The 15036-nt window shown below is 34.1% G+C and overlaps 1 protein-coding gene across 3 annotated transcripts in view; it reads right to left on the reverse strand.

The window, feature by feature from the left end:
* Positions 1-593: 593 nt before the first annotated feature.
* TMX3 (thioredoxin related transmembrane protein 3) overlaps positions 594-15036 on the reverse strand; it is a 100916-nt gene continuing 86473 nt past the window's right edge. For 2 of the 3 annotated variants that reach the window (XM_027852416.1, XM_027852417.1), the window contains exons 14-16: positions 11680-11809; positions 10864-10932; positions 594-3975 (exon numbers count right to left, since the gene is read on the reverse strand). In XM_027852416.1, the coding sequence (XP_027708217.1) occupies positions 3703-3975; positions 10864-10932; positions 11680-11809 (472 nt within the window). In that variant the 3' untranslated portion in view covers positions 594-3702. The remainder of the gene's footprint in view (positions 3976-10863; positions 10933-11679; positions 11810-15036) is intronic. The other variant, XM_027852418.1, reaches the window with a different exon arrangement.

A 15036-nucleotide genomic window follows, 5' to 3' on the forward strand; every position in this document is an offset into this window, starting at 1 on the left:
GGGTTTAAGGTGGTCTTTTAACTTCTAGTCAACAAAGTATAAATTGGGGTTCAGATTTGTTTACTAACAGTGGTTTACATTTCTAATGATTTCGCACTTATCCATGATCAATATCCATTATAACAGTTCTAAATAAGAGGGAGAACAAATCAATGAGCATACTTTATCAAGTCACATGATGAAAATATTATATAAAGTGGAGTCTGGAACATCCAATGGTTTTAAAAAATATGTGGGGGCAGTCTGTGCTTCTTAAAGGAAGTAAGGACTTATTACTCAAACTAGAGATCATTGGTGCAAATTTATACTTACCAAGACCCATTTTTTAATCTTAGAGACGAAAAATGACATTCTTAATGTCAACTCTAACAAAAACTAACAAAAATAGTTGCTTAAAAAGAAAAAAAAAAGGAGCAGCTTGCAGCTGGGTATGTAGGTTGCATCAAGATGCCAACAGATTCACAGAACAAAGGTTGGGGGGGCTACAGTGTAATAGGAACCTCTGTGCCCTATTTCATTTCTATTTTATAAACAACTACCCAATCCTAAGTAGAATATTACTATATTTTGAATAAAACTACATTACAACTAAACATTTTTTCAATTAATTTATTGTAGAAAAACAAAGGTTTACACACAGTGCCATAAGGCAGCATATCATAAATTCAGTATGTTAGATTTTCAGAAACCCTTACATAATTAGTCCAAGGTAAAGTAATAGAAAATTATTTTTTGCCCTCTCTTGGACTTAGACATCTAATTTCTTTCAGGAAAAAATATATATATAAAAATAAAATGCCAAAACCAATCTCACAAATTAAGTCACAAACCAGTCTTTTCGCATACTATTACAACAATATCAAGATATTAAGAATATGTATGTGATTTTTTGCTCTTCACTCCACAGAAATGCAATTCTGGGATGAAGTACTGATGAGAATGTGAGTGCATTTAAATTGTTATTTTTTTTTAAAACAGCAGAGCTGGTTATTTTAACAACTCATCTGTACCTGAGTGAGACATAGGCCTTTCTGCAACCTTAAACTGGACAGCCCACCAGATATGTGGTATATTATTTCCACAGCAGGTGCCAGCAAGTACTATCTGTTAGAGAGAATACAGAAACTCTGAGACAGAAACTCTTATCAGAAGACTCCTCGATGAAGTTTTAGGCTCTATTAGCTGTAGAAAGAAATAATGTGAAAAACAAAGAGAATTTGGGGAGAGGCATATAGGCAGAGAAAACCATTAACCCAATGTCTCTTTGAAAATGCTAAAAAAACTGTTATTTTAAATATTAGCTGGGCACCAGTTTACTAGCAGCAGGCATCTGCAATACTCCTGAATTCCATATGGCATACTCAAAATTATGCTTGAATAAAAAAAAAAAACAGAAACAAAAAAACCCTAAGTTAAAGCGGAAGCAGAAATCCAAATTACCACATAATTTTTCATATTGCAGTTATTTCATTTTAACATGATGCACCCCTTGAACCACTGGTAGCTATGTTCTTCTAAAAAAAAACAAATAAGGAGTTTCACTTTTAAATATTTTTTCTGATCACATAATTTTGCTACAATTTTTCAAGGGCAAAGGGATTATTGAAGAAAAGCATAAGAATAAACAAACAAGAATTATATTAAATCAGTTGGCAGATGACATAACATCTTTTTATAAATTCTACTCTGAAGTTTAAAAAAGACTTAGTTTTTTAAAAGGATAATGGAGTCTTCTATTCCTGAATCACTAAGATTAAAGTCTCCCTGATGTGGAAATTTTAAAATAAAAATGGAAAGCAGAACAAAGAACAATTTGGGGTAAAGTTATAGAGTTGAGAAAAGAAATGAAGATCCAAAACACTCTATCATAAACATGAACCTTCAGAATACATAGTAAGATCACTAAGTTATTCTGTGTATATAAAATAAGCTGTAATTTTTCCTGAGGTCATTCGTTTTAGGTTGAGATTGTATAGATAGATACTTGATTTTCAAGGTCCAAAATCATGCTGATGACGAAATCTGACAAAGATACATAGTCAAAAGAAATCAATGATCTTTTCTATAACAATTTCTTCATATCCATGTTTGTTTAGCATTCACACCTTACACTGACTCTCAATGTAGGTATTGGTAATTTTCTAAACTTTGCACTGTGGCCGTACTGTGGCCGTAAATTCAAGTGTTATATAATAAGAAAGGTAACATCCATGTCCAAAAGAGGATGAATCAGTACTACTTGAAACAGAATTTGCCAATAAGTTATACACAGTATATCTGTACTAGTTGAAATTTAATTTAGGAATATAATAATTCAGCGCCATAGCATATTTGTTTCATTATAAAAAGTAATGAAGCTGGCATGTATTTAAAGAATGAGTGCTACAATAAGAAACATTAAAAAATATAAGCCCAAGGGATCATAATGAAATTGATCTTAATATTGCCTCAGTGATTGTAAAATCAAGAATTTAAGTTTAGTTTCTATGGTGATCCTCATGGCATCAGTGCTAATCAAAGGTTAGCTCCCTGGGAACAGAAAATAAGAAAACTTACACTTTTAGTATCCTGGGCTTGAATTAGAAATCATTTTTATAATTGACTACTAAAGAAAAATACATTATATGGGATAACTTGATTTTATGATTAAATACACAAACAACTAAGAGTTTACTGTTCATATGGTAGCTAAAATAAAAATGATAAAATATAAACCCAAACTAAAATAAATACACTGTCATGTAAAAATAAAAATTTGTAGATATCACTCTGTATAGATTTAGTGCAGTATTTAAATAAGCATATAAAATGAAAGGATAGGGACAATGGGGAGAGGTGTAGAAGATGACCTTAATAGATAGCTTTTTACATTGAGTTTTTGTTTTATAATGTTACATAACCTGTCATAATAAGCTTATGTCAACAACTTTAAAAACACTGTTACCTAAATACAGCCTATACGGTGAAGTGTACATTTTCATGGCATAACTGCGAATCTAACAACTTTGATTTAAAAATATTTCTTTAAGTAATTTCACTTAAGACATAGGGTTAAGCAAGTATAGGGTTGCTGATTTGGGGTTTGGGGTACACCTATACACAGATTTTATGATAAAGCAAAAAAGTAAAATCTGTTCTCCTTTTAACCACTAAAATAAAACTGACATGCTATGTAAAGTCAAATTATTTTTATCTACCAAAGCCTGAATGACATGAATTGTTACATATGGGAGAAATCATTACAAGTCTTACACATTCAAAGTACCTGTCTTTGAAACGGCCAGAATAAACACCTACTTTTAATTGTTTTCAAAAATGTAATTGGGAGTGTTATTATAGTTCTAAGTGAAAACGTGTCTTCTGACTGACAGATGAAAATATTCTGCCCCAGAACCTCAACTTTGTCAGATAATATTCAGATAAAGGAATATACAAATTGATTTAGTTTCTTACTATGATGTTTTTATCAATAGTAAACTTTGAAGACTGCTTAAAAAAAAGATTGATAAATATTTCATTTCTTATACATATGAGCCACCTTTTCCCCAAAATATGGGAAGATTTTAGTCCATGGATTCAATATTAGCAAAATACAGATCAGAAGTTTTCCTCGGCAAAGATCATGATTAAATGGCTAAATTCAATAAATAAGTTTTTTTTTTTAATTAGAAATCCTATCAAATAACCTAAATCACAGAAGACTCAGTCATTTTTCTTTTCCAATATATCTTTGGGTTCCTGCTCTGCATCTGAAAGTACCAGAGAATTCCCATTGTTTTCTTCCTTCTTTTCTTCCTCATTGCCTTCATCTCTTACATCCCTAGTTTCAGTTTCCTGTTTAGACACTTCAATTCGTTCTTCTGTATAAGCTACATCTGTGTCAGCCGTGTAGATTCCATAACACATGATGCTGATGACACCCAGTGGCAGGCCAAAGAGAAAACAGCCCAAAAATGGTGAGCTTCTGAATACAGACTGTAGAAAAAAAGAATGAAAACTCAGTTCTATTTAAATTTTTTGTCACTTAAAAACTATAAGTTTTCACCTACAGTGCTGATATAAAAATCAACACATCTATATTTTTACTTCATACTGTCAACATATAACAACTTAAATTTAAAAAAAAAATTCCATATCTGTGGTAACAAAACAGTAGTAAAACAAAAAGTATAAAGACATAAAACCTGGGGGTTTAATTTTTTTCTAAGAAACAGTTAAAATAGCACATATATTAAGTTTGATTTGCTCTTCATTTGATCTATCTCAATGCAGCTATCTACTGTATACATTAACAAAACACAATAGCAAACAGCTTGGTTTACTATTTTCTTCCTATCTGGGACAGAGGGCAGAAAGATTTTACCACCAGGGGCAATGGGGCCACCCAGAACACATTTGATCTGCTTTAGTGCTCACACTGCTTGGACAAGATGGGAATCACTAAACCTAGTAATTCTAGTAAGATGGATGAGGACTAGGTCTTACTATTTGCCCTGCCACTGCATCCTAAGGTTCTTCAGGACTTAAATTCTATCTTGTCTCTCACCCTGTAAACTTCCAGACACTATCATCTTGGCTCACTGGTAGTATCTAAAAATGCCTGGGTCACCGCACCCTGGCCCTTCCATTTGTTCTGCATCTGAACTTTCTTTTATATAATGGCTCTCCAATTATTATATAAACTTTAGAGTACAGACTTTTACTTTGTCTATTTGTATTTTGAGCACTTTGGACAAAAATCAACACTGAATGATAATTCTTTCTTCTCTGTGTTTTGTGACACTGTTCTCTCTTGGTAGTCCTCCTAAACATTAACTGCTACTTCACAGTTTTCTTTGGATCAGCAATCATATTGTACCCCCTAATGGTGGATATACCCCAAGACTCTCTCCTGGTCCCTTTTCTCTCACTACACTATCTCATTTGGTGACCTTATCACCTTCCATGGTCTGTACAGAGATCAATGCAAATTAATTCTAGACCAACATAACTAGCCCTATTCTGCCTTAAGTACTACTCCCTCCATCACCAACCATTCTACTGGACAATTTTAACGAGATCACTGTTGGCATATCAAAGTCAACATGCCCAAAATGGAATTCAATATCCTTCCCTCAAAACCTACTCCTCTTCCAAACCTATTTCCATCAAGAAAACCAACATCCTTCCAGTCACCCTGGTTTGAACCATGGAGTCCTTCTCAACTTCTTACTCTTTCTTACCCCACAGGATCCAATCAGTTTCCAAGTATTGTGAATCCTATTTGCACAGTATCTCTTGCCATTAAAGGCCCAGGCATGTCAATAGTTCATTATCAGAAACTGATAGGACTTTATCACTGGAAATGACATGAAAGAAGTGGCACTACCATCTGCATTGTTGTGGTAACCTAAAAATCAAGGGCCCTTTCCACATAACTTGGAGCTAAAACTTTCCCCATGTGTGCTGTCTCCCTCATTAGAATGAGTTTCTTAAGAGTAGGAACTGTCTTTCTTTTCTATTTGTATTCCCAGGGCTCACCACAGTGCTCTGCACATATTAAGAACTTAAATGTTTTATCCATTCATTCAACTCTCTCATCTATCCCCTTATCTATGAGAGACTGATTTTGACCCTACTTCAGGCTATCATCCTATCTCAGCTGTACTATTGCAAAAGTCACCTAATTGACCTCTTTGCCTCATGTCTCTCCCTATGCCAATCCATTCCTATTTACAAATGCCTTAGTGATATTCCTAAAATACAAATCTGACCACGTCACTCCTCTGCTGAATAAACTTGTAGATCCCTATTACTTCTAGGGATCAAATATAAACTCTTTCAGCATTTAAAGACCTTCACATTATGGAACCATTTACCTTTACAGTATATTATACATTACTTCCCTTTACATAGTCTAAGGTCCAGCTAAATTGGCTTTCTTGCTCTTTCTCATTGATGACTCCACCTCACATTTTCTTAACATTCTACTGGCTGTCCCTCCTTCACCCTAACCCATACCTAGAATGAATTAGATCCTCACCTCTGCTTCTCAGAATCCCTTTTTGCTTCAAAGCTCAGCTTACACACTGCCTTTCATAAAGCCTTTCCTGATGTCCCACCTGCTAGAGCATACTTTTGCAAATTATTGGTATTTATTGTCTGTCTACTTTTTATATACACATGTTGTCTCCCTTAATAACATTAGCTACCTATGCCCAAGAGTTATTTCATTTTTGTCTCTGTATTCTCAACACATGGCATAGTGCCTGGCACAAAGAAGGTATTTAAGTAAATGCCTATTGGTTTGTTTAATAGATTTCCTTCAATTTGGATTTTATCATTATTTATTAAATTTAGATTCTCAGAGTAATCTAAAAGGAACATTTTTGGATACTGACAACCGAATACTATGCTTAGAACAAAGGAATTATGGTGTGAGAATAGTTACGGAGTCAGATAACCCAAGTTCAAATTCTAGCTCTTCTTACTCTCTGGAATAATCACTTAACTCCTTCAGGTCTCAGTGTCCTTATCTATAAAATGGAGACAACTATAAACCTTCTGAGGCATGAATTAGATAAATCATGTAATGTACTCTCAAAACCTTTGCAAGAGTCCCCAAAGTGTGAGATACCATGCCTGTGGGGGGGGGCGCTGGAACAATGGCAGGGAGGGGTGAGGAAGGAGGGAGGAAATAGTAGCCTTGGGTGCAATTGGGGGCCATTAAATAAAAATAAGGGTTAACCTAACCACAGAGGGGCACTGAGTAATTTTTTTAAAGGGGGCAGTAGGCCAAATAAGTTTGGCAACCTTTGCTTACAGAAATGCCAACTTTTACAATTATTAGGTCCTTTTCTGCCTCCATAATTTCTCTGCTAGTTTCTCTCTCTTTGCTCACTTTAAAATCTCATTTCCACCAATTTTTCCAATTAATATGACTAACAAGTGTTTCTCATTTCCCTTCCAATGCACTGACTTATTCACCTCTGTTATCTGTATTTGCTGCTCCAGGCAAAAATTCCTCCAGTCTGTCATATCTTTTTAAAATCTCATTTCAATCTGTTAGTCACACATCCCATTTCACCCTTAATCTAATGGAATGGGTTTCCCTATTATCCCTTCCCACAGTGCCATGCTTTCTTATTTTACTAAATTTCCAGCTTGGACCAAAACCCAGTTTCTTTCCACTACTCTCCTTTCTCTAAATCCCCATAGGCGTGGAAGAGGAGGAAGGTTCATCTACTTCCTGCTGAACTGTGCCACTTTCCAGAACAATGATCTGCCAACAGCACTCCATCTACTAACTATCTGAAGTCCATCTCATCAGATTATGCTACAATCTCCAAAGTATCCAATAACCACCATTCAGGATTGATTGTTACCTTTACCAAGTTGTTCATGTCTCTTATCACCTTTCCCTTAAACATCCATTTGATACCATGGTCTGACAGTTTTATCAGCTCTTCTAATTCACTAATCCTCAACTATATTTTGGCCAAATCTCAACCTCATATAGTAATACTCCAATTCAACATACATTTAGAGTATAATACATACAAGGCCTATGTAAGGCATAGAGGATATAAGGATAACATATTTTACTCTTTGCTGTCAAGGAACTTATATCATCTACCTCTAAGATCTTGAACTTGGTGCTTTCCCCCAGTGCTACTTGACAATCCTTTAATTTATTTATATTTACTTTAATTCAATGCAATCCACCCATTACTCTTCATGGTCTTGGTTTCTTCTACCCATTTACTCTTTAACTTTATTCTATCTATCCTTGCTACTGTATGGAAAATGACTCTTACAGATCGCTGAAAACTGAAGTAGCTAGGTATTCTTGACATTTATAGCATTCAACAATACTGAACCCTTCACTCCTTTGAAATTAATTTAAAAATTATTTGGTTTACATTTTTGCAGAGGTAGAGGCTGCAAATGACGGTTACAATTTTACCCATTCGTACAACAAACAAGTAATAGTAGTCTATCAGTCCACTTATTTCTTAGGACATTTTACGTATTGCAAGTTAATTAAAAAATTCCTTCAAGACATAGCAAGAGAGGGGCAGCTAGGTGGCACAGTGGATAGAGCAGCAGCCCTGAAGTCAGGAGGACCTGAGTTCAAATCCAGCCTCAGACCAAACACTTGACACTTACTAGTTGTGTGACTCTGGGCAAGTCACTTAACCCCAATTGCCTTAAAAAAAAAAAAAAAAGACATAGCAAGAGAATAATTTTCCACCTTGCATTTCAAATTAACTACCTCTGCATTAACCATAGGAATTAGATGAAAGTCTCATATTTATATAGATGACTAGATAATATGAATGACTTTATATACTACTTTTAATTAGCTAACATTGAATTGCATTAACTCATTTCCTTACACAAATCCTTAGAAGCAACTACTATTTTCCATAAGACTTGATTATTTGTTAATAAAAAATATGGAATAGTTCGTTGTTGTTTATTCTTTTTAGTCCAACTCTTTGTGACCCTATGTGGTGTTTTCTTGGTAAAGATACTGGAGTGGTTTGCCATTTCTTTCTCCAGCTCATTTTACAGAAGATGAACTGAGGCAAATAGGGTTAAGTGAATTACCCAAGGTTACACAGCTAGTTAAGTGTCTGAGGCCAGATTTGACCTCAAGAAGATGAGTCTTCCTGTATTCAGGACTAGCATGCTATCCAGTGTGCCAACTAGCTGCCCACTAAATGGTTTAAGTCTGGTTAATTCAAAATACATCTTATTACCAAAAAAGCCCAGCAGCAAGAGATAGAAAGTGAAATTCCATTTAAAATAACAATATAAAATATTTAGACAATATAAAATATTTAGGAGTCTACCTGTCAAAGAAAAACCCAGGAATATGAACACAATTACAAAACACTTTTCACACTATTAAAGTCAGATCTAAACAAATGGAAAAATATCATTTGTTCACTGGTAAGCCAACCTAACATAATAAAAATTACAATTCTTAAAAAAAAATGACAATTCTACCTAAATTTACTAGTTCAGTGTCATACCAAACTACCAAAAATTATTTTACAGAGCTAGAAAAAAATAACAACATTCATCTGGAAGAACAAAAGATCAAGAATATCAAGGGAATGAAAAAAAAATGGAAAGGAAGGTGGCCTAGCCATACCAGATCTAAAACTGTATTATAAAGCAGCAATCATCAAAACTATTTGGTACTGGCCAAGAAGTAAAGTGGTGAATCAGTAGAATAAGTTAGGTACACAAGACATAGTCATCAATGACTATTCTAATCTACTGTTTGATAAACCCAAAGACTCCAGCTTCTGGGATAAGAACTCATTATTTGACAAAAAGTGCTATGAAAACTGGAAAACAGTATAGCAGAAACTAGACATAGACCAACATCTCACACCATATACCAAGAAAAGGTCAAAATGGGTACATGATTTAGACATAAAGAGTAATACCACAAGCAGATTAGGTGAGCAAGGAATTGTTTACCTGTCAGCTCTAGAGAAGGAAAGAATTTGTGACCAAACAAGAAATAGAGAACATCATAAAACGTAAAGTGGATAATTTTGATTATATTAAATTAAAAAGGGTTTACACAAACAAAACCAATACAACCAAAGGTAGAAGGAAAGCAGAAAGCTGGGAAATGAATTTTATTGCCAGTGTTTTTGATAAAGGCCTCATTTCTGAGTCAAAATTATAATACAAGTCATTCCCCAATTGATAAGTGGTCAAAGGATATGAGTAGGCAGTTTTCAGAGAAAGAAATTAAAGCTATCCCTAGCCATATGAAAAAAATAATGCTCTAAATCACTACTGATTAGAGAAATGCAAATTAAGACAACTCTGAGGTACCACTTCTCACCAATCAGATTGGTTAATATGCCAGAATAGGAAAATGATAAATGTTAGAGATGATGTGGGAAAACTGGAATCCTAATGCATTGTTGGTGGACTTGTGAACTGATCCAACCATGCTGGAACTATATCCAAAGGGCTATAAAACTCTGCATACCCTTTGATCCAGCAACACCACCACTAAGTCTGTATTCCAAAGAGATCATAAAAAAGGGAAAATGACCTACATGTCCAAAAATATTTGTAGCTGCTATTTTTGTGGTAGCCAAGAACTGGAATTTGAGGGGATGCCCATCAATTGGAGAATGGCTGGAAAAGTTGTGGTATACGAATGAAATGGATTACTATTGTGCTATAAAAATGATGAACAGGTAGACTTCAAAAAAACCTGGAAAGACTTACATGAACTGATGCAGAGTGAAATGAGCAGAACCAGGAAACATCAACAGCAACAATATGCAATGATCAACTATGGTAGACTGAGCTCTTCTCAGCAATATAATCATCCAAGAAAATTCCAAAACACTCATGACGGAAATTGCTATCCACATCCAAAGAAGAACTATGGAGTCTGAATGCAGACCAAAGCATACTATTTTCACTTTCTTTTGTTTTCTCTTTTTCATGGTTTTTCCCTTTTGTTCTTTTTCTTCTTGCACAACACAACTAATGTGCAAGTATGTTTAACAAGATTGTACGCGTATAATCTATATCAGATTGCTTGCTATCTTGGGGAAAGGGGAGGGAAGAGAAAGTGGGAGAAAAATTTGGAACTTAAAATCTTACAAAAATGAATGTTGAAAACTATCTTTACATGTAATAAAAAAAAAATAGAATACTATTAAGAGAAAAAATAAAAGGATTTTTGCTGCTAGAAAAAGAAAAACAGAAAAACCAAAAATACATCTTCTTCTTCTCATTTGTGCTTTGAGATTTTACTGTTATGAGGTTGTACTCTGGATGAATCACAAAAATCTATTTATCTTTCATCATTATTTACTCCCCCCCAAATCTTACCACAATAGTAGTCCTGACATCATAACATATTCTTTTCAATCTCTGCAAAATTCCATCACCACCCCGGGCCTGAAATTTCAGACAAAATATAAGTTAAAGAGACACAGAGTGCTAATCTTTTTATTTATTTCTCTTTACATCATATAATAATTGTTACTAGAAGATACTTTCAAATGATAAAAAACCTAAAGCTTGTTTAGAAGAAGGAAATCAGGACGTTCAGAGGTCAGAAGATCATGCAAATAATGACTCGTTAAAAGAACTTGGTTCTTAGTCTGGAGAAGAGAAGATTTGGCAAGGGCATCAGTGCCTTGAAATATGTAAAGGTCAGTTCAGTGGTAGACAGATTAAATTTCTTAAATTTAGCCAGAAGACAGAAATAGAAATAATACTTAGCTTGATGTAAAGACAAATTTCCATCTTAACCTATCTAAAAGTAGATGCCTAGGGCAGGTAGACGATTACCTAATATTGGAGGTTCTCATGCATAAGAGCTAGATATCTATTTGTTACTGAGTCTCTTGGGTTTGGAACGGAATAAGTAACTTCTGAGATTCCTTCTAAGTGAGTTCTTTTTTGTGAGAAGAAAAATGAAAAAAATGGAATAATCAGAAAATCAGGTGAAATATGAGAATAAAGTGTCATGGAAGCCAAAAGAAGACACAACATTGAGAAGCAGGGGCAGATTTCAGTTTCAAATGCTACAGGATGAGGCTTAAGAAAAAGGTGGTATTTGGCATTTTGTTTTATCATACTCTTTAGAAAGACTGACCAAACAGCTTTAGAGTTTTATTTAAATTGAATTGAGCTACTTACTTCTATTGTGCCATCCAAAATATCATTAATGAACTGCATCACATCATCAGGACTCTCAATATGTCTAGATGGCAGAAAATACTGATGGTTTGAAGTATTTATTGCAACTACAGTTGGAACACTCAATTCACTAAAAACATGAAAAAGAAAGAGGTCAAAATACAGAAATTCACAGAATACTTATATGAACTAAAACTTAGTAAACAGATATAGGGAGCAGACTTGTGATTCCACTGGCATCATAGGCAACTCTCATTTGGAGAAACTCCATGTTTTAGTGCAAGTAGGCAAATTGTCTGCAAATTAGTCTTAAGAGAGCTGCATGAAGCAGTCATATGGACTCACTCAGGGTCATTCAGATGTATCAGAGGAGAGACCTGAACTGAGGTATTCTTGGATCCAAGACCAGCTTGCCATTCACTACATCCCAAAGCTTCTCCTAAAACTAAGTACTAAGGTTATATATGCTATATTTAGGTAACTATAATTACCAAAAAGTATATCCTATTACTTTTAAGTAGGTAATGTCTGCATTTCAATATTATGTTTTCAACTTTCAAACTTCAGCACTAAATACTTTTCAATATATATTAGCAAGCATCCTATCACTAAGGTTTTAGCTGAAAACCAAACATATAGTCTTAGGTACTTATAAATTTTAGATTTAAGGCAAATATAATTTAGGACTTTTACTTCTGATAAATACATAATATTTATTTCAAATTGCCTTCAAAATTGAGTAACTTACAGTTTCACAAATTGCTCTATATACACAATTAATTGACATCTGGATAAACTGCCTATTCAACTTTACTTAAGAAACATAGCAAGAAGTCTTAGTCTCTCCTGCTAGTTTACTAAGATTTATGTATCATAATATAAATCTGACAAGTTTATTTCAGTGAACATGAAAATTACTCAAAAAAATACTAACTCAAAAAGATTTTTACCTTAAATATAAAGATAAAATGGAAACGTATTTGAAATGCAAAGTGAAAAATTATTCCCCTCCTCTGTCCTGAAGGAACTATTTTAATTAACTAAAAATAGGACAAAGATTATTACCTGAAACTTTTAAGTTTAATTAATTCAAATCTGATGATACAAAAATATTAAGAAGCATAACTGAGACTCATTCAAGTGCTTAAAGATTAGGAATAACAAGGAAAAAGAAATTTTTTGAGAATTGCATCTTGAAGTACTTGAAATAACATACTTTTTTATTTTTACTAATTAATTTATTTTCATCTATCAACAATCATTTCCATAAGCTTTTGAGTTTTAAATTATTCTCCCCCTCCCTCCCCAAGATGGCATGCAAGCTGATATAGGCTCTACATAGACATTCCTATTAAACATATTTTTACATTAGTCATGTTGTAAGGTAGAATTAGAACCAATAAAAGGAATCACAAGAAACAAAACAGAAGAAAAAAAAAGAGCAAATAATATGTTTCAATATGCATTCAAACTCCATAGTTCTTTCTTTGGATGTAGATAGCATTTCCCATCATGAGACCTTTGGAGATGTCACAGATCCTTGCATTGGTGAGAAGAGCTAAGTCTATCAAAGTTAGTCACGGCACAACATGGCGGTTACTGTGTACAATGTTCTCCTGGTTCTGCTCCCTTCACTCAGCATCAGTCCATACAAGTCTTTCCAGGTTTTTCTGAAGTCCTCCTGCTCATTATTTCTTATAGTACAATAGCATTCCATTACATTCATATACCACAATTTGTTCAGCCATTTCCCAATTAATGGGCATCCCTTCAATTTCCACTTCTTTGCCACCACAGAAACAGCTGCTACAAATATTTTTGTACATGTGGGTCCTTTCCCCATTTTTATGATCTCTTTGGGATATAGCCCCAGAAGTGCTATTGCTGGGTCAAAAAACAAAGGGTATGCACATTTTTATAGCCCTTTGGGCATTGTTCCAAATTGCTCTCCAAAATGGCTGGATCATTTCACAACTCCACCAGCAATGCATTAATGTTCCAATTTTCCCACATCTTCTCCAACAATTATTATTTTCCTTTTTTGTCATGTTGGTCAATCTGACAGGTGAGATGTGGTACCTCAGAGTCGTTTTGATCTGCATTTCTCTAATCAATAGTGATTTAGAGCATTTTCTCATATGACTATAGATGGCTTTAATTTCTTCACCTGAAAACTGCCTACTCATATCCTTTGATCATTTATCAATTGGGGAATGACTTGAATTCCTATTAATTTGGCTTAATTCTCTATATATTTTAGAAATGAGGCCCTTATCAGACACATTGGTTGTGAAAATTCTTTCCCAGTTTTCTACTTGCCTCCTAATCTTTGTTGCACTGACTTTGTGCAAAAACTTTTCAATTTAATGTAATCAAAATTATCCATTTTGCATTTCATAATGTTCTCTATCTCCTGTTTGGTCATAAATTCTTCTGTTCTCCATTAATCTGAGAGGTAAACTATTCCCTGCTCTCCCAGTGTGCTTATTGTATCAGCCTTTATATCTAAATCATGAACCCATTTTGACTTTATTTTGGTATATGGTATGAGATTTTGGTCTATTCCTAGTTTCTGCCACACTCTTTTCCAGTTTTCCTAGCAGTTTTTATCAAATAGTGAATTCTTATCCCAGAAGCTGGGGTCTTTGGGTTTATCAAATAGCAGATTACTATAGTCATTGACTACTGTGTCTTGCATACCTAACCTATTCCACTGATCCTTTCTTAGCCAGTACCAAGTAGTTTTGATGATTGCTGTTTTATAGTACAATTTCAGATCTCCTGTGGTTAGGTCACCTTCCCCTGCATTCGTTTTTTTTTTTAGCCGTATGCCCAATTCATTGATCTCTTCTTTTTCTATTTTATTTATGTAAGCATTTAGAAATATAAAACTTCCCCTAAGAAGTGCTTTTGCTGCATCCGCTAAGTTTTGGTATGTTGTCTCATTATTGTCATTCTCTTGAATGAAGTTGTTTCTATGATTTGTTGTTTGACCCATTCATTTTTTAAAGATTACTTAGTTTCCAATTATTTTTTAGTCTCTCTTTCCATGGCCCTTTATTGCATATAATTTTTATTGCATCATGATCTGAAAAGGATGCATTTAATATTTCTGCCTTTCTGCACTGGACTGTGAGGTTTTTATGCCCTAGTATATGGTCAATTTTTGTGTATGTGCCATGTATTGCCGAGAAAACAAGTATATTCCTTTCTATTCCCATCCAATTTTCTCAAGAGGTCTACCAAATCTACCTTTTCTAATATTTTATTCACCTCCTTAACTTCTTTATTTTGTGGTTAGATTTATCTGTTTCAGAAAAGGGGAGACTGAGGTCCCCCACTAGAATAGTTTTGCTG

This window comes from Vombatus ursinus, unplaced genomic scaffold (genome assembly GCF_900497805.2).
Source record: "Vombatus ursinus unplaced genomic scaffold, bare-nosed wombat genome assembly UNPS02009573.1, whole genome shotgun sequence".
NCBI classification, from domain to species: Eukaryota; Metazoa; Chordata; class Mammalia; order Diprotodontia; family Vombatidae; genus Vombatus; species Vombatus ursinus.